Here is a 21,164-nt window from a genome sequence, read left to right as displayed (position 1 = left end):
GAGGAGAGAGAGCATTCCAGGCAGAGGGATCAGCCAGAAAAAATGCCCGGAGCCAAGAGATGAGCATCTTGTTCATGGAACAGCCTCCATTTATTCTGTATGTATCTTAGTTGTTTGCACAGTGTATCTTCCATTAGCACGTTAGCTCTTTGAGGGCAAGAACTATTCTTACCTTTCTTTTAATCCGTAGAATTTAGTACTGTGCCTAGCTCATAGTAAGCTCTTAAAAAATGTCTTGACTAACTGACTTAAGTGACCCTTTCCCAGCTAATACTGGGATCTTGTTGGTTCCTTGTACTCCTGAGACTATGAGTTGAGTCTGGGGTGAATTTAAAATTAACATTGAATAACTTTGTTCTAGTCTGAATTGATAACCTCAGGACTAATCAAAACTGACTGTCCTCTAGAGTTGTGAACTAGGGTTAGACATCACTAGATTCTGTTCTGTCATACTTCCTACATTACACAAGGAGATTCAGAGGGGATTACCAGTGCTCCAGTGATGTCAGTAGGGATTTCCCCTGTAAATCTCTATAGTACCTCCCTTCAACAAACACATATTCACACAAATACTCCAAGACAGTTGAGTATTAAATATTTGCCCAAGACAATAAACTCTATGTATCTAGGATTCAATAAGGGGAAAACCCCAGGCCCCATGAGGGAAAACCCCAGGATATATAATCTCACTTGTTCTCTTATCTTATGTTTTCATAGTCTGTTCCACCCTCGTTGGCCTTGGAACCATGACAACAGATGCTACCATCATACCTGACCTCTTTAGATATGCATACCTCCCTAGTCTATCTTGACTTAAGCATGGATAGATCCCTTAGTTCAGTCAAAACAAGCATGATGTTTTTTCAAGAACTCCTACCCTAGAAACTCTTTTTAGTGCTTAATGGAAGCATGATAGTTTTTGGTTTGGGTAGTTTGTTGTTTGGGGGATGGACAGGTTTGCCTCCCATCAGGGCAAGTCTTCCCTTTAGTGCTAATTATATAACCTAACATGATAAGTACATTCCAGAGTTGTAGAACAAAGTGTAATAATATGAGGTCTGTCTTAAGAAATGATCTTCAAGAGTTAACATGGCCAAGAAATCTACCATCCTTTGGCCAACCTGATGATGAACCTTGCCCAAGTTAGTGAAGCATGTCCTCAGATAACTGCCATTCACACCATCTCTAGGCCCCCATTTGAAAGTTTTCTTGATATAGCACTTGATGAAGCACCTCCAATCCACTAGCACAACCTTTGAGAACCCAGAGTCACATTCATGCCACAGCAGTCAGATCAAGTGAAGGGAGGGGAAAGCAAAAAAAATTACAAAAGCTTAGAAATATCCACATTTGTAGAACTCAGTCCTTGTTGTGACATAGCTAAAGTCTAGCCATGTGCTGGCCTCTCTGACACAATGTACAGCATACCCAAGCCTCATTCCTATTCACTTCAACTCTGGGTTGGATTATCAAGACTCTTAGTGTCAATCCAGGTTGACATTGCTGCCCCATTTGGTAGATTTCTTGATCTCTTCTAAAATTTGCTTCTTTGTCAAAGCCTGCACCGCCATTGGACCTTCCACTTCATCCTATCAAATGTAAAACATTTTGCAAAGTTTAAAGCACTATATGAGTGCTGTCATTACTATCATCATTGTTAATTATTGTTGTCCTATATCTGATCGGAGGGAGTCTAGTCTAGTTCTGGGTTCATTTCCAGGGCAGAAATTACTGGCATACCCTGAATCCAATGGTAATAGGTCCTTTAATGCTCAGGTTACCAGGTCTTCCCACTTCCCTAGGTTCTTTCTGGTTCCTTATTCATGTTCCACACCTATTCAATATTTCCTAATCCAGATGAGTGATTTTTCCAGAATTCTTTAAGGTTTGAAATAAGAAAAACACTTTACATAGAGAATGTCTATAAAAGACAATTTCCACCAAAAGTAAGTGGTGGGCTGTTTTTCCACAGTTCTCACTGTGGATTCACAGATAATTAGAAGTCTGAAAATGATGAAGCTTTTATTTCAAAAGTGAACCATACTCACATAGCTGAAATCATTTTCCTCCACCAAGACTTAGTCAGCTTTTTAAACAGTCTCTGGAGGAAGGATTATTCCAAAAGAGAGGTGTTAGGGTCATATTTGGATTCCCTAATTTTCTCTGACACTGGGGAATGAAAAGCATCTTGTTCAATATAAAAGAAAAATCAAGATGTCAGTTAGACTGTAAAACTGTTATAGTTTTGGTTTTAGTTTTGCCTAAATAATGAAATCCTCATATTTAAAGATACTTGGTCAGGTTTTCTAGTTCTTGAGATATGACTACTAAAACTAATCTAGAATGATTAATTCCTGCCCAGTCTTTAAAGATCTCCTAGTAATAAAGATTTACAACATATCTACAAAACTAATTCAACTCAGAGAAAGCAGAGCTAATTTTCTTCCCTTAACAAAAAAAAAAATCAAACATTAGCCACCTAGCCTCTTTGGACATTTAGCATTTCTATTACATTTCACCACTGTACCTCTTTCAAGAAAAGACAGCACCATGGTCATCATCTAAAATCTATTATTTCTAATGTGTAAATTGAGTTTATAAAATGTTCCAATATGTTTCTTTCTTAAACAGCTTTGCTATGATCATGTGGGAGGTATTGTCCAGAAAACAGCCCTTTGAAGGTAAGTAAGCTTGAGCATTTTGTCCACCTTACTGTGCTTAAAAGACCTGTTAAATGATTATATGCACCACCAACTAAAAATTATCTTAGTCTGAATGTACCTAATATTTAACAAAGATACTAATTGAGACACCATGTATAGTGGAGTGGAATGAGTACACTGGTTCACGACTGAGGAAATTAGTCAGGAGAGTGCTGATAAGTGTTTAACAACAAGATCTCTGAAAATTTACAAACAATATGCATTACTAACATTTTCTCCATCACTTTCTTAAATCTAGACAATCAACAAAAAATCTCAATCCCTGATTTGTAAAACAGTTGGCGCCTGAGAGCCAGTACAAGCTGACTCGAGCACACTCCTGGTTAGAGTACCAGCTCTGTGCCGAGGTAACTGTGCAAACCTAGATAAGTTCATTTTTTTAGGTAGTTGTTTTGAGAGGGCTATTTTTTCCAGTTAGCAGTTAAGATTCTTGATGACCTTTTGCGAAATTTTAAGGCTTGACCATTTTTATTTGGTTAGTTTTGATCACATTGATTGTATCAGATCCTAATTAATGTCTAATACATGTGTGATATCTGTTTTGACAGAATTTATCAACCCCTTGCAGATAATGTATAGTGTGTCAAAGGGAAATCGACCTGACACTGAGAAAGAAAGTTTACCACTTGACATTCCACATCGAGCTCAGATGATTTCCCTAATTGAAAGTGGATGGGCACAAAATCCAGATGAAAGACCATCTTTTTTAAGTGAGTTTATTCATTTAATCTTGAGTCACTTAAATTCTCCCAAATCACCAAAATATTGTAATTGTGACATTCCAAGAAGTCTTTTACCCTGGTAAAGTCCTGCAAGTGAGATTGACTAGCGTCAAATCTACTTAACTCTTTTTTTGTTATCTAAATTATATCATATTGTGAAACTTTTGTCTAAATTTTAGAAGATTACATATATTGGATTGAACTTAAAATTGAGATGGAAATATACAACAAGGAATGGGTGTTTGTTCCATGTGCAAAATTTAGAATTCCAGAGAGAGCTACATCATTATCTCAAGGGAAAAAAGAAATATAGAAACATCGCAAATCTTAAAGAAGTTTTAATTATTTTTTATGAGAATTGCAGATAAATTGAATGAAAAAAGGGAATTTATTGGAGGTTTTTATTGAAGAGAAAGTTCAAGCATAGTTTCTTAATTTTGGATATCTTTTAATCCAGACATAACTGCTTTAAAGCTTTTCAAACAAATCAAAAACCTTTATAAATGATCATCCTGATTCTGAAACTAGAGTTGGCTATGAAAATAGCAAGGTACCCCAGATAGTAATGTGATTGTTTTATGTCATTACATGTTCTTCAAGGAGCACCATCATCAAACTATAATGAGAAACACTGAACTTGCTTTGAATTTTGTTATTTGTTTAAACTCCATTCATTTAGAATTGGCTTTCATTGATCATAGGATGGACTGAAATTTCCCTTTTTTGACAGACCTCTTATTCACAAGCAGTACAGATTAAAATTGTAAACATGGCTATGGGAAGAATGTTTAAATTTCTGGAAGGTGTTTAAAATGTCTAAGAGAAAAGGCAAACTTTTTGAGTACCTTCAGGAGCTCTGATTGTGTCATTTATTGTCGCTGTGCTAGTTAAAAATCATTCACATGGTTTCACTGAAGCAAGTCTAAGAATTAACTTAGGCAGTACCTTGTGTACTTAAAAGTAATAAGATTGAAGTTTCTCAAGTATTCCATAAATCAAATTGCACTTTCCCTTGTTACTGTAATTTGGGGCAAGGATTCTTAACTTCTATGAAAATATTTCGGGTGATCTGTGAATTTGGATGTAGAGAAAAAATTACCTCTTTATTTCCATTACTTTTGGTTTCTTTTCTCATCCTAAGTATTTTATTTTATGCATTTAAAAGTATTATTTTGAAATGGACTTCATAGACTTACCAAAGGGGACACACACACACACACACACACACACACACACACACACACACACACATACACACACGATAAGAACCTCTAACATGATTTAAAGGATATGTGTATGTGTAGCAAAGACTGTGGTCTTGAGCATCTTTTTCTGAATAACTCAATTCTATTAAATATTTGCAAGTTTTTATCACTAACCTTTGTTAGGGAATTTGATCTTAAGCCAAAAATAAAGAAACTTGAACTTGAAGTATGCAGTTGTCTTTTCTAAGGAGACAACTCTTCATTCTTAGTTTGCACTAACTATAATTTCATTCATTTACAAAAGAGCACTATAAAATCTCTACCTTTTGGAACTATGAATGGAAATAAAAGGGAGGCAGATTCTGAATTTATATAAGAAAGAATTTCCTATTAGTTCCCTCAAACTCTCTCATAAGATGCTGAGTTCTGGTCATTGGAGTTATCTTAAGAAGAGTCATTCCAAAAACATCCAAGAACAATCATTCATTCAGGGAAGACTGAGTCCTTTCCCTATTCCCTGACTTGATTAGAATAAAATCTTAAAAGTAGATAAGGGAGTTCAGATCATTTAGGCTAAAAATAGAATTGAACTGTCATCTGTAGCTGAAATTACTATTTTGTTTGTTTATTTTTCTTTTATGAACTAGCAGCTGAACATGTGAATTTCCTTTTTTACTTAGAATGTTTAATAGAACTTGAACCAGTTATGAGAACCTTTGAAGACATAAGCATTCTGGAAGCTGTTCTCCAGCTGAAGAAAGCTAAGGCAAGTAGTATCTATGTTAAACATTAACTGTTATTCACTGTGCTTCAGACCTTAGGGAAAGGATCCCAGCTTCTCCAAAAGATCTTTCAGCTTTTCCTACCTTGGTCCTTTCTGCTAACTCAGGAGGAAATATTTTAGCAATGGAAAGTATGTTAGATTTGTAACCGGAGACCTGGATTCAAATCCTGGCTCTTGACATTTACTACTTGTATAACCTAAGCAATTATCTGGGCCTCACTTTCTTCACCTGTAAAGTGAAAGGATTAGGTTTGGCCCTTTCTAACTCTAAATCTGTTTAGTTTTTTTTTTGTTTTGTGTTTTTGGTTTTTGTTTGTTTTTTTATGAGGACAGGGAGTTTCTGTTATGTATATAGCTGGGCCTGAGCAAAGGAGACAGCAATTCTCAGAGCCTATCACCAGTACCTTTCTCACTTTCCAACTAAATAGATATTAAATAATTTAGTTTTCCCCTCCCTTAAGATCACCTTTGTCTTCTACCACATTCTGGAGACTCTAACAACTTTTCCCAGCAGGTTTTTTATTAAAGCAAAACGAATGAACAAATATTCACGGAGGACCAATTCTTGTGCAAGAGTTGTTGGAAAGACAGTATTTATTTCTTTTGTAATGTTAAAGGTGTAAAAATAATTGATAATGCAATTTTGAGAATGTGATGTCTATCCTAAATATCTATCCTTTACCTTGCTGGTTAAATTTTGTATTTATATATGCCATTGCTACTGAAATAATATTGGCAATGGAGTAATTGGATGATTTAGGTCCAAAAATCAACTGTTTTCACGTAAAAGCTCCAGGTAATTTGGCAAAGTGAAGTTTTGCTCTAGAACAAACTCCAGTTCTCTATATGATTGACTTAAAGCTTGAAATTGACCGTATATTTATATGTCTGTTGTCTATCCTGGAGTCCCATATTAATAGAATAGGCTGTGCTTAAGAGTGTACCTATGTTTTTAGAATACCAAAGAGTTTAGAGGGATTCCCTCCAAATACTTTGACAGGTGTGACTTGCAATCCCCACTACTGGGGATTTTTTCAAAATAGATTATATGCTTAGGACTACCTATTACTTTGGGAACATTTTGATATGTTTGCTATTTAATGTTTTTTATTTACATAATGCATTTAACTTTTCCTAAGTGTTATGATATCAATTATTTTATTTTGTCCTCATAATTACCCTGAGAAACAGAATAGGGCAAATACTGTTGTTCAGTCATTCAATCATGTCAGACTTGTAATGATCACATGGACCATAGCATGCCTGTACTGTCCCTGTGGTTTTCTTGGTAAAGATATTGGAGTGGTTTGCCATTTCCTTCTCAACTGGATTAAGGTAAACAGGCTAAATGACTTGCCCAGGGTCACACAGCTGGTTGGTATCTGAGCCCAGATTTGAACTCAGGTATCCCTGATTCTAGGTCCAACACTCTATCCATGGAGCCACTAAGTGAAAATGAAGCACAGAGCCATGAAGAGATCTAGTTAAAAATAATACCAGAAACAGAACCCAGGTTTCCTGATGAGTTAGCATTTTTATTTCCTCTAGAATGTTTTGGGAAAAAAAATCAACCATTCTTGCTGACTTGTTCTGTTTGAAAATTTTAGGTCCTTTTAAATCTCTTCTAGCTTCAAACAGCATATGCTTTCTAAAGCTAATTTTTCCTATTCCTTTAATGGCAAAAATTGAGACTTTCCTCCTCCCCCAAAAAAGTATGCCTTGGTAATTCACTGTATTTTCTCTCATTAGTTAGTTAACTCATGATTCTGTTTTGAGTTTACCACAGTTGACAAGGAATATTATCTGTATATCAATTTACATTAATCAAAGAAACTTTTTTCAGCATCAGAATTATTTAGCTGAATTTTATAAGCACAAAATAACAATGACAGATAGGTCTGAAAATTTATTAAACTAACTGGTTAAAGGAAAAGTCATTGATTTTTTTAAAATCCAAAAGTAAACAATATTTTACATAAAGTTTACCCTAAAGTATCTTGAATTTTCTCTTCATTGTAGTTCAAATGATCAAAGCAAAAAGTGAGAATAAATTGAATTTAGGTTTTAAGTAGATCTTATTGCCTTTCTGTAATTTCATATTCATCTCTAACTAAAAATACAAATCTATTTTCTTCTGTTACAGAATAATTCAAGTATCATTCCCTTATGTTCCAAGAAGACAATGGAGTACCCTCTCAACATACCTCTAAGTCACGGTCCACAGGAGGTAAAATATTACTTTATAGATTCTCTAGTCTGAAAGGCACTAAAAAGTCATAGTTTGTCTCAGGGATTTTACAAGCGAAGAAACAAAGACGGAAAGGGATAACTTGAATTGTCCAAGGTCACAGAGCTAGCCACTGGCAGAGCTTGGATTACAACTGGAGTCTTCACGCTATAAAACTAGTGGTGCTTCTGTAATACTGGTTTCCTTTCTACCATTTTTGCTCTGATTCCCATTGTTAGCCAGGATGCAAATCAGAATGACTGTGATGATTGAGAAAGTGAGCATTTATGGTTATCATCTTATTTTGCTGCATAAGAGAGTATAAATATCTTTCTGCTAGATGCCATGGAGAATTTTCATTACCAGAAATTGACTTCATGGTGCCAAGGATAGAAGACCCCAGTATGAAAACTATTTGTTGTCTGTAAAAAATTTTCAATTTGATAAAGCAAAAAGACTCTCCTCCAACAAGTTGTCTCCTTTGCATATATTAAAATCATAAAAGACTCTTTGAAAGATGTAACCACAGAGAGCTATTTAAAACCCCTCTGACTATGAACATGAAGCAAGACATAAAACAAGGAGGCATAATCTTTCCAAAAGTATATATTGACATGAAGGATGTTCAGTTTTTTGCTTAGTCTTTCTTTGATTATGACCAACTCTTTGTGACCCCATTTGGGGATTTCTTGGCAAATATACTCGAGTGGTTTGCCATTTCCTTCTCCAGCTCATTTTACAGATGAGGAAACTGAGGCAAACAAGGTTAAGTGACCTGTCCAGTGTTGTGCAGCTAATAAGTGTATAAGGTCAGATTTGGACCCTTCTGACTCTAGGGCTGGCATTCTATCCACTGTGGAACTAGGATATTCAGTAGCAGTTCTAAATGGAAGAGGGATTCCTTCCAAATGTTAAGATCCTCCAGGGGTTCCAGTTTGTAGGGGACATAGTGGTGACTGCATTGAGCTCCAACATATTGCAGAGCAAATGAGAACAAAATCACTCAGAAGAGTTTGATTTGATTGTCCATAGAGAAAATAATAGTTAAAGATTGCCTATTGTCTAGACCAAAAATGTCAAACACACGGCCCAGGGCTGAAACCTCATTAAAATATAACAAGGAAAAAATATAGCTGAGAATTCTTTAATAATAAGTAAAAATATGATGAAACATAGATAAAGCTAATATGTGGTTATCTAAGTCAATATTCAGTCCACAGGAATCCTTGTATATGGTTTAGTGGTCTCTCATTTCTGTCTGAGTCTGACACCACTGGTGGTCTAGACTATAATATGGCACCTGATGAAAAATGATGACAAAGAAGATTTTTTTTTGAAAGAAGTCATTGGTAACATGGGAGATCAGGAAAGATTTCATGTGGCACTTAAGTTGAGCTTTGAAGGGAACTAGTCATTTTAAGGCACGGGGATGAGGGAAGGAGTACATTTCGGGCATAGGGGACAGTCAGTGAAAAATTAGAGAGATGGGAGATGGCATATCACATATGAGAAAGCCTAAGAAGGACATTGTGACTAGACTATAGTTAAGCATAATAATAATTAAACAGATATATAATAAATTAAACATAATAATGTAAATAAAATATAACAAATTCAGCATAATACTATATAATAAACCTGAAAAGATAGACTGGAGCCAAATTCTTTAGGGCTTTAAATGTCTAACAGGAGTTCGTATTTTATCAACAGATAATGAGAAGGCTCTTGAGTGTACTGAGCAGGGAAATGACATGGTGCAGTGGAGATAATATTGAGCCTGAAGTCAGAAAGATCTGAGTTCAAATCTGACCTTAGACATTTAGTAGCTGTGTGTCCCTGGGCACATCACTTAACCTCTGTTGGCTTTAGTTTCTTCATCTCTAAAATGGGGATAATAATAGCATCTACCTCGCAGGCTTGTTAGGAGGATCAAATGAGACCATATTTTAAAAAAACTTTGCAAACTTTAAATATCTATATAAAATGCCACCTATTAGCCATTGTGCTTTAAAAAAAATCATTTTGATAGCTGTGCATTGGGTGGATTCAAGAAGGGAAAGATGAGGCAGGAAAATCAAGTAGGAGGCTATGATAATAGTCCAAGTGAGACACAATGAGGACCTAAATGAGGGCAGTAACTATGTAAGGGGAAAGAAGCAAGAGATATGGAGGCAGATTCAATGGGATAGAGTGAACGTGGGTGAGGGAGAGTGAAGAGCTGGGAAGGACTCCTAAGGTTACAAGCCTTCATGTCCAAGATAGTGGTACCCTTGATAGAAATGGGGCAAATAAAAAAATAGGTTTAACGGTAAAGATAATAAAATCTGTTTTGGTCATTTGAAGTTTGAGATTTTTTTCAGGGCATCCAGTTCAAAATGTCAAAGAGGTTTTTGGTGATAGGGAAATAGGAAAGAGACCCAGGGTTATAGAAACACATACCTACACCCATATAGAAATAAATACAGGTATGTGTGTTATTTGCTAAGTAAGTGCCAGGCACTGTGCTAATCTCTGGGAATACAAAGAATAGAAAAAAACAATACCATTTCCTGCTTTCAAGGAGCTCACAGTCTAATGAGTGAGTTAACATGAAAACAACCACATACAAACATGGTATTTAGAGGTGTATATGTGTGTATATATATGTATATAGATGTGTAGGTATATTTGTGTGTGTGTATTTGGTTCATGAGAAGTTAAAATTAGAGATAGAACAATATGTGTGTATATATTTGTATATGGTATACAGTGTGTGTATACACTACATATATATACATACATGAACTGCACACACAGACACACTCACACACAGAGTAGCTGCTGCCCACACATCTCTCTCAGTTCCATCTGTCTCTGATTTTAACTTCTCCTGAGCCAAATCCATAGATAGTTCCGGGGATAAAACTTAAAATGCAATTGTATTTCTTTTCTTTTTCTTTCCAAAGAAATAAAAGTGGGCAAGAGGCTCAGGGATTAAAATGGGATTGAGGGGATAAGAAAGGGAGGTAATGAAGGTGGACAGCTAAGGAGGAATGCAGTAACCGGATTGGGGTTTTTTAAGGATAGGGAAAGTTTAGTGTGTTTGTAGGCAACAGGGAAGCTGCCAGTAGAAAGCTATTGAAGGTGAAAGAGTAGGGGGAGTGATTTGGTGGGCAGCCTATTGCAGGAGAGGGCAGAGGCTGAGATTAAGGGTACAGATAGAGAGATTTATTTTAGCAAGGAACATGGCCATCTCTTCCAACCTAGACTGGGGCAAAGGAAGAGAGGCTGGAGGTCAGTTAGTTTTGAGATTAAAAAAAAGGAAGAAGAAGGAGCTCATAATGAATGGCCTCCATTTTCTCAGTAAAATATTTCTCCTTAAAAAAAAGCCCACCTTTTAATTATCAGCTTTCCTCCAGTGATTATCACTTCAAGTCACTGAACAAAGAATTAAAGTTGTAGATCACCCAAAGGGCAATGAAGAGGTATACTGGAAGGCATGAATAGGCTGCAGCATTGTATCAATGCAGAATTTCGTACAAAAATTGCATAAAGGTCATTATCCAAGAGAAATAAACCAGAAAGAGAAATGAGTAAGTCATGTAACAGCAGCAAGTGATAGCTAATCGACATCCTGCACGCTCTAGTGGTGTCCACAAAATGTCAAGAGATGTAGAGGAAGATTCCCTAGAACACTGGTTGATCCTCTGTAAACAAGTTATGGAAGATCTATGTACGATATTCACATAGGATGAGAAGGCAGCATATTTTACACTGTTGGAGATTGCTTATATTCATGAGATCACACATCCATCAAAGTAATGAAGTTATCCTTGAGACAGTCAGCAAATCCATCACTAATTTTAGTTTTATTATTTTAATCTTAAGGAAAACATTTTATTGATTACCTTTCTATAAATTCTTTTTAAATTTCTTCTTTAAGTTTTTTTTATTAACACACATTCATTTTCTCCCCCATCACCCCTTTCACCAAATAAAAAAAATACGTAGAGAAAAACCGTTTTAACAAATATACATAGTCAAGCAGAACAAATTCCCAGTTGATTCTGTCTAAATGACATGTCTCATTCTGCACCCTGAGTTCATCACCTTCTCTCTGTTAAGAGGTATGTACCTCTTAATCATCCTTCCTCTTCATCCTCTGTCCTCTAGAATTATGGCTGATCAGAGTTCTCAAGACTTGTGTTGTAAATGTTTAAATTGGCCTGGTCTCACTCACATCACTATTCATTGGTTCATACAAGTCTTTCCAGGTTTCTCTAAAATCATCTCCTTCATCATTTCTTAGGGCACAATAATATTTCATTAAATTCATATGCAGTAGTTTTCTCAGGCAATTCCCCAGTGGTAGATAGGCACTTAATTTCCAGGGTTTGTTTTGTTGGCTACCACAAAAAGAGCTGCTATAAAAATGTTTGCACAAATGGGTCTGTTTCCTCTTTCTTAATTCTCTTTACAGTGTAGGCCTAGTGGTATCATTGAGTCAAAGGAAATGTACAGTTTAGTAACACTGGGGACATAGATTCAAAATGCTTTCCAGAATTGGCCTCCTGATAGCTACTAATAAGGATCATAACAGCTTAAGCCTCACCACTACTCAAAACTGTACAACTTCCAAGATCTTGAACTCTCAAGTCCCCTTCTCTTATAATGGGTATGAGCCCTCCAGGTCCTCAAGTGCCACCCTTTGAGTGAATCCAAACTTCATAGAACAAATCCTCTTAATGAAAAGATTTGTTCTGTAAAACTTGGACTCAGTCAAAAAGTTGTACCTGAGGACCTAGAAGACTACATGTGTCATGGACTCAAGGCAACAGGGTCCTCAAACGTGTCTTATAACAGTGTTCTATTTTTCCTCCTCCTCACCCTCCTACTCTTCCTGAATCTGCTGTCCATTCTTACCATGACCTCTAGTCATTAAAAACTTTCCTGTTCTCCCAGTATATCACTCTTGTTCTGAGTTTTTTTCCATAGATTGAAACCATCAGTCATAAGCTGCTTTATCTCCTGTCCTCTGTATTTTCACACAGTCTTTGCTTCAGTCTGATGATGAGGTGGCTCTCCTCCTTGGCAAGGGCAACCTCTGCCTGTAGGATCTTTATCTTAGACTTTCTTGTTCTCTTCAGAAATTTGCTGTATTGATTGCCCCCTTCTTACATTTTCAGTCTACAAAGTTCTCAGGTCTCTACTCTCCAGAAAAATAAACAAAATTTTTCCCTTGACCTTACCATTACATTAAGAAATCATCATCTCCCTTTGATTGCCGTGTCTAAAAAAAGCAATTTACAATCACTTCCTCTACTTCATCACCACCTATCTATCTGAGGATCAGTACAGGAGTCAGGAGGACCTGAGTTCAAATCTCACCTCAGATACTTGACACTCACTAGCTGTGTGACATTGGGCAAGTCACTTAACCCCAACTGCCTCATCCTGGGTCATCTCCAGTCATACTGATGAACATATGGTCACTGGATTCAGATGGCTCTGGAGGAGAAATGAGGCTGGTGACCTGCACACCCCTCCCTCACTCAAAACAAAGTCAAGTGCAAGTCATGCCATTATTTCTCTGATGATATGGTCTTCTTCGGCAACAAAGGACGAACACACATCTATCTATCCATCCATTCTTCAGCTCCTTATAATTTGTATTTCTCTCCCATCATGACTAAAACAACTCTTTCCAGTGTCCCTGAAGACCTTCAGATGCTAAATACAAATACTTTTATTCCTCTGTCTTCATCCTCCATGGTCTTTCTGTGGCATGTGATACTGCTCACCCCTATCTCTTTCGGGATATTCTATTTTTTTCTTGGCTTTCATAACAGTGCTTTTCCCTGTTTCTCCTCCCTATCTCTCTATTCCTTCATCTCCTTTTCTGGTTCCTCCTACTCCTTTCTTCAAGCTTAGTCCTGAGTTTTATTTACTTGTCTCTATATTCTATCCCTTGGTGATCTCAGTTTTGTGCTAATAACTTCCAAATCTGCATATAAAGATCTCCAATCTTCCCTTCTCAGTTCATCTCTCTAATTGCCTCCTAGTCAGCTCTAACTACCAACACCTTGAATTTGACATGTGCCAAAATGAATTCATCTTCTTTAAATATACCTTTACCTCCAACTTTCCATTTCTACTATCCTCCTAGTAACCCAGTCTTAAAGCTTTGGAGTCATATCAGATACTTTCCCTAATGACCCACAGCCAATTAGTTACAAAACCCTATGGATTCTACTTATACACTGTTTCTCATATCTGTCTTCTTTCCACACTAACCACTTCCCCTTAGACTATTGTAATAGCAACCTTCCTCTTCTTAATTTCTATGTTCATTCTTCACATAACTGTCAAGCCAACTTTCCCTGAGCACAGGTCTGATCATGAATTTAATTAGAAACTGCAACAACAACCTCCAGTGGCTACATATAGCCTATCAGATAAACTCCTTGCCTTGGCATTTAAGACTCTGCACATTTTAGCCCTAACCTACCTTTCCCTTCTGTGATCCAGTCAACTTGGACTACTCTACATTCTTGTCCTGTTGTCTCCTATTTCCCACCTTTACCCAGACTGCCCTTCATGCCTGAAATATGTTTCTGTGCTCATTTTTACTTATTGAAATCCTCTTGAAGATTTCACTCAGATTCCTGATCTTCCAATGAAGCCATCTTTGGACCTCTCAGCAGAAATTACTCTTTCTCTCTTTAAATTTTCCTGGTGCTCTAGGAAAAAAATTTTTGTCTGAATCATTCTCCCTCATATGTATATGAGCTTTCACCCACATATAACATTCAATAGTATATGTACTCATGAAAATTTCATATCCTCCAAGTGAAAAATATAGCACCCTTGAGAGCCAAGACTGCCATTACTCATCTTTGTATCTCTGGTGCCTAGCACAGTGCTTTGCACACAGTAAGTCAAGCATTTAAATAGTTTCTATTGAATTTAATTAATTAGTTAATTAATTGATTTAATTCTATTGGATTTAATTAAATATCAATACCTTATAGTTTCTTTGTCAGACTGTAAGATATGAATAACTGATTCATTTCAAGTGCTCATTTCATGAAACTATATTACCTTTCTGATGGTGAAACACAAATGTGAACAGATTTAATTACTTTCTGTAAACCAACAGTTAGGGTCACCAATTTCAGACATTTTATTCAATGTTCTATCCCAAATAAAAAATTTTTTCATTCATAAGGAATGATGGGGAAGGGGCAGAAAAGAGATGCTCTCTTTGCCATCACTCCCTGGATTTTGTGGATAATAGACCTAAATATTTAAGACATGTTCATTATTTACTTGTTTTTCTGTTTGCTTGTTTTTTTAATTGTCCAATTTGTGATAATCAGATAACTGTCTGGAGGAAAGTGAGGTTACATAACCTATCCATACAGCTGGTAGAAGTCAGAGGCAGGACTCAAGTTCAGGTGTTTATAACTCCAAGACCAACATCCTATCCACTATGTCACGCTGCCCATCTAAGACAAGATGGTGCCAGTTCTATTTACAGTCAAAATCCTAGCTCCAGAACAAAAAAACAGATAAATAATAGTGCTTTAATCAATTATATTACATTTGAAAAGCAAATGTAAGACTTCAGATCCTTTAGAAGTTATGCTATTGAACAGCTTTGAAAAAATAATACTACTTGGTTTGTCTCTTTCTCATTTTAGGAATCCTGTGGAACTCAGTTTAATATAAAGAGTAATCCTGAAATAGCAAGGTCCGTATCGACCACTCAAGACAACCTCTTTTCTTCTGGTGTGTAAGCTTGTCACTCAGTATTAATTTGAAAGTTTTCCTTTTTTCTCTTAAAATTCAACATTCTTGGAAAGCAGCTCTCATTTATATAGTAGATATTTCCTATGTATATTCAAAGTCCATTGCAATATTAATGTTAATAATGATGATGAAGATAGTGAGCTACAGCATGGAGTAGTAGACAGAGAGCTACCCTCCAAGTTAGGAAGACTGTGGTTCATTTTACTTCTGATATATACAGGCTTTTTGACCCTGGGCAAATCACTCAGCATCTTAGTGCCCCAAGGGAACTGCTTAAGATTGTAAATTGTAGAGTAGTTCTCCCGATACAATTGGTATAAGCAATTGCCTCACCAGAAGTTCCTATATGAATGAAATAACAGATTTGGGGCAGTAATAACAATCACAATTTACTATAAAGAAAGACCTTAGGAAGAAGTCTTCAATATGTTGAAAGATTTAAGAGGACAGGAATAATAATTGCACAGGGCAAGGAAGTATGGGTAGGGTGCCAGCTGCACCAATATAGGGAGTAATCTCATGTTTGACACCACTGCTCTAGCATGTAAATAACCTTCCTAAATTCTGGCATCCAGAACTGAACAAAATAGATGTTATATGAGCAGTAGAACTATGACTTTCATTGTTTTATGGATGCTGTATTTCTAATGGACATCTTGGTGGCATACTGTATAGAGTGCTGGACCTAAAGTCAGGGCCTGGAGTCCTCTTCCTGAGTTCAAATCTGACCTCAGGCACTTACTAGCTGTGACCCTGGGCAAGTCATTTAACTCTGTTTGCCTCAGTTTCCTCATCTGTCATATAAGCTGGAAAAGGAAATGGCAAACCCCTCCAGTACCTTTGCCAGGAAAACCTCAAATGGGGTTGTGAAGAGTGAGACACAACTGAAAAAACCAAACAACATACTTTTAATAATGAGACCAGGAATGAAATTATGCCTTTGCCATATCATGTAGTTGGCTCATACAGAGCATGAAAGACCCAAGTGTTCTTTCACCTACACTGTCTTGCCACATTTATCCTATCCTGTACTATATTTTTCAACCTAAGTGTAGGACTTTACATTTATTTCTGTTATAGTTCTCTTTATTAATTTCAGTCCATTATTCTAGGCCAGAGGTTCTTAAACTTTTTTTGGTTCCTGCATCCCTTTGGCAGTCTGATAAAACCTATAGACCTCTTCACAGAATAATGTTTTTAAATACATAAAATAACAAAGGAAACCAATTATATTGAAATAATGTCAATAAAATGTTTTGACAGTTCATAGACCCCAGGTTAAGAATCCCTGCTCTAATCTGTTGAAAAGGATCTTACCTCTCATCCACTGTGTTAACAAACACCTACCCCCAGCTTTGTATCAGTCTTTACATCCCATCTCAGGTACTCCACTGAAGACCTCTATCCAGGTTGACATCAATCTACTGATGACTCTTCTTTGGGTCTGTTTCTTCAACCAGTTTCAAATGCATTTCGCTATTCTATCATAGAGCCCACTTTTCTCCATTTTGTACATAGTGATCATCATGAGGTACTTTCTCAGATATTCTACAGAAACTCAGGGTTACTATAGCTACACCATTCCTTTGAGGCTCCAATCAAGTGACCCTGTCAAAAAAAGGAAATTAGGTTAATCTGGCAACCCAGACTGACTCATATTAGTGACCACTTCCCTACGGGCTCATAAACTTTCCCTTTAATCCTATGTTCTTCAATTTTGTCAAAAATAGAAGTCAGGATCATATACCAATAGTTTAAAAAGTGTACCTTCTTTTTGCAAGTCAGGAAGATGTTGCCCCCATTTCTTGTCCTACAACATATTTCCCATGCACCATAATTTTTTTAATGACAAACATCAATAAAGTGCTTTGAAAACCTTATAACTACATATAAATGCTAACTACTATTAACAATAATAACAATAAATAACATTCTCAAATTGTTTCACTAATTGGGGAGGTATCTTCCATAGGCATGGTGACTTGTAGTCATTTGACAAGCAAAGCTGTCTATCTCCATCTTCTCACGTTTCAATTTCCCATTCCCCATTTTTATTCTGTCATTTCCAATCCAAATTGAATTATCTTTAGAAGAAAAAATAGGAGTTGTTAGTCTTTGACCAGGTCTCCTTTTTGATTTTCAGGTTAAAATTCTTTTGATCATATATAAAAGTCTCTAGGCAAATATATTCTTTGTGGCCTATATTAAATATATTCTATGTCTGGCCAGTGTTAATTAGATTAGACTAGATCAAATTGGCCCAGGAGTCTCCTATTCTCATATCCAAATCTCATTCTGAAACACCATCTTCATAGACAGCTGTTCTCTTCTCATATCTATCTTTTTCTTTTCTGCATACTACTATTACCACCACTAGTATTACTACTAACACCATTATTATTACTAATACTGTTACTGCTACTGCTACTGCTACCACTACCCTCACCATCACTGTCACCACAAGTACTACTGCCACCACTACCACCACCACCACCACCACCACCACTACCACCACTGCTACATATATAACCATGCAATCTCATTTGATACTTACAACAACCCAATGAGATAGACACTATTATTAACCCCATTTTGTAAATGAAGCCCATCCTTTAACTGAGCAACTGTGACAAAAATACCACCTGTTCTTTAGTTTCTTGCCCAGGCTTTCAAAATCTCTAGGGATGCTTGAAGGGTTTCTTTGGTATTATATCTTCATGTGAATCACCAGATGTTCCTATCAGTTGTTGAGTTTGGCAAGTGTTGGGAGATTTTCTATGATATCCTTGGTCTGTCTGGAGAAGATGGCATACCTCCTCTTTTTTCATGCTAAGTCATATGAATTATGTCAGCAGTGAGCTGCCAACCGCCATAGCATTTCTTTCTCTACAGCCAGTACTGTATGCTCTCTTTCTTTAGATACTCATCTTCATTTCACAAAACACTCCTTCCTACCTACTTCAAGACACAATGAGTCTCTACCTGTTCCAGGAAGACTTTCCTAGTCTTCTTTTTAATATTCTCCTTCTCCTAAAGACATGTTAACTGCCTTTTTCTAAGCAGTGTTGTATTCCCTGGACAAAGTTAAGTTGAGCACAAGGACTGGTTTTCATCTAGCTTTATATTCTTAGCCTTGAGCTGTGCCTTTTGATATGAACTTAATGGAATGGGACTTCCAGAGTGATGTAAGGGATATTTTGCAATAAGATGACCTAATGAAAACTTTGTGTCTTACAGTACAAAATCAGGAGTATTCAACACTGCCTCATTCTGCAGTAAATCGCAGCTGGGATGATGCCATTTCTTCAGTCCAAAAGGCTAAATTTTGCAACCACCAGACATCTTTTTTTTCAGCAGTAATACAGCCACTCACAACGGAAGGAAATTCAGGTAAAATATTTGCTACTTGATATTTTTAAATGACATTGTTGGCTATATGAATAATCAATAAGGGTGTCTCATAGTAAGCCTGATTGCTTTGTCCTTAATTCCATCATGATGATCATGATGATGATGACGGTGATGATGACGATGATGACAATATCAACGACAATAATAATAATTAACATTTATGTAGCTCTGTAAGGTTTGCAAAGTGCTTCACAAATGTTACCTCATTTGAACCTCATAACAACCCTGGGGGAAGTAGGCATTATTATTATCCCCATTTTACAGAGGAGGAAACTGAGGCAGACAAAGTTTAAGTGACTTACTCAAGGTCACACTGCTAGGAAGTTCTTGGTACCAGACTTTTACTCATGTCTTCCTAACTCCCAGTCCAGAGCTATATCGACTGTACCATCTGCTGCCTATACTCGTTGACACATTATACATTACCATGCTGAAATGTAATCAGTAGCATTGGTCAAGATGATGTTGCATGAATATCTGACTGTGAAGAAAGGTAAAGAACAGTATCTTAAGAATTTCCTATAATTTAATGCTTCTTAAAATTGTGACGTATTCAAGCATCAGAATATTTAAATCATATTTTCTTCGGAGAAAAGAAATTTTAATGAATTCTATAAATATTATTTGAATGTATCATCTGTGTTAGTCACATAGTGTGATACAGAAATGAATAAGGTTTGATCTTTGTCCTCAAGAAGCTTCTAGGAGAGTTAACATATGCTCAAAAAATTTACAGTATACATTAGACTCTTAAGTGCAAGAGAGATCATTTTCAACTGAGGTAAAATGAGATAAGACAAAGGTACTTGAGAAGGTGGCATTTGAGGTGGGTTTTGATGGGTAAGATTTCAACAGAGTTGGTCAGTAGTACCCTTCAGACATGGTTAAAATGGAGGAAATAGGTTTTTATGACAAGAACAAAATCACATTTTAACCTAGAAAAGAGAACCATTTTAAACTGAAAGACCATTTTCTTAAATTAAAAAATATATACACATCTTTGCTTTAAATATTGGTGAATTTAGAGTAAGTGGGAAAGATGATCTGGGCATGAAAAGAACATCCCAACTTTCCACCATTGTCCTCACTGTGACTTTCATTTCCCTTTCTCCATCTAGAAGAGCCATGCCTAATGAATATAATCCTTACTTGCACATGCTAGTGAACCATTAGAGGATTTTTTAAGCAGAAAACTGCTAGGATTTCTGCAAGAAAAAAGTAAAAATAGTTTACTGTAAGTGTACACCTGCCTTTTGTATTTTTTCCCATTAGATACACTGCCAGAGAGTCTGGGAAATGGTGTTGCCCAACAGTGGATCCAAAGCAAAAGGGAAGACATTGTGAACCAGATGACAGAAGCTTGCCTCAACCAGTGCCTGGATGCCCTTCTGTCTAAGGATTTGCTTATGAAGGAAGACTATGAACTTATTAGCACCAAGCCTACAAGGACATCAAAAGTCAGGCAAATGCTGGATACATCTGACATTCAAGGAGAAGAGTTTGCCAAAATTATAGTACAGAAATTGAAAGATAACAGACAATTGGGTCTTCAGCCTTACCCAGAAATAACTGTGGTTTCTAGAGGAACATCTTTAAATTTATTCCAAAATAAAAGCCTTTAAATATTTGCTTACCAGGAGGGAAAGTCGATTTATGAAAGGACATTTTTTCTTCTCTCCCATGCTTCAGCTACAACTTTAATTATAAACAATATTTTGAGAATTAGGTATATCACTGAGATCTCTTTTAAAGTTAATATAATTATTTCTGGATCCAACTCCACAGGACATCAAAGTATTTTTTTATGAATATAAGTGGAAAACTTTCATTGTGGTAGGTAGCTTACTATATTGCGTTTTGTAAATTGATGTTGTTTTAAGGATAAAGGCATTGTACTTGTTCATAAAAAGTGCTGTGTGATATTGTATTTTCCTGATGCAAGTCATTTCTACAGTTGTTAGCTTTGTAAAGCATTTATTACTTGTCTAAAGTACATTAAGGTTTCAAAAAGCATCTCTTTGTTCATCAAATAAATCGCAGGGCAAGAATAGAAGAAATAATAAGAATAACTGACACTTCTGTAGCACTTACCATAGGCCAGCCCTAGGCTAAGTGCTGTGATTATTACCTCGTTTGATCCCATGGTGACCCTGAGAAGTAGGTGTTCTCTTTAATCCCCATTTTAAAGATGAGAAAACAGAGGCAAACAGAAGATAAAGGTCTTGCCTAGAGCCACACGGCTAGTAAGTGTCTGAGGCCAAATTTGAACTCAGGCTTTCCTGACTCCAGGCCAAGTTATCG

The 21,164-nt window shown here is 36.4% G+C and overlaps 1 protein-coding gene across 3 annotated transcripts in view; it reads left to right on the top strand.

Moving 5' to 3' along the window:
* RIPK2 (receptor interacting serine/threonine kinase 2) overlaps positions 1 to 20,873 on the top strand; it is a 52,656-nt gene extending 31,783 nt beyond the window's left edge. For 2 of the 3 annotated variants that reach the window (XM_072603621.1, XM_072603623.1), the window contains exons 5-11: positions 2,632 to 2,681; positions 3,272 to 3,433; positions 5,331 to 5,416; positions 7,578 to 7,661; positions 15,344 to 15,431; positions 18,690 to 18,842; positions 20,136 to 20,873. In XM_072603621.1, the coding sequence (XP_072459722.1) occupies positions 2,632 to 2,681; positions 3,272 to 3,433; positions 5,331 to 5,416; positions 7,578 to 7,661; positions 15,344 to 15,431; positions 18,690 to 18,842; positions 20,136 to 20,485 (973 nt within the window). In that variant the 3' untranslated portion in view covers positions 20,486 to 20,873. The remainder of the gene's footprint in view (positions 1 to 2,631; positions 2,682 to 3,271; positions 3,434 to 5,330; positions 5,417 to 7,577; positions 7,662 to 15,343; positions 15,432 to 18,689; positions 18,843 to 20,135) is intronic. The other variant, XM_072603622.1, reaches the window with a different exon arrangement.
* The last annotated feature ends 291 nt before the right edge of the window (positions 20,874 to 21,164 follow it).

Source organism: Notamacropus eugenii, chromosome 4 (genome assembly GCF_028372415.1).
Source record: "Notamacropus eugenii isolate mMacEug1 chromosome 4, mMacEug1.pri_v2, whole genome shotgun sequence".
In the NCBI taxonomy this organism is placed as follows: Eukaryota; Metazoa; Chordata; class Mammalia; order Diprotodontia; family Macropodidae; genus Notamacropus; species Notamacropus eugenii.
The sequence above is the reverse complement of the archived record's forward strand: the minus strand, read 5'-3'. Positions and strand labels throughout refer to the sequence as shown.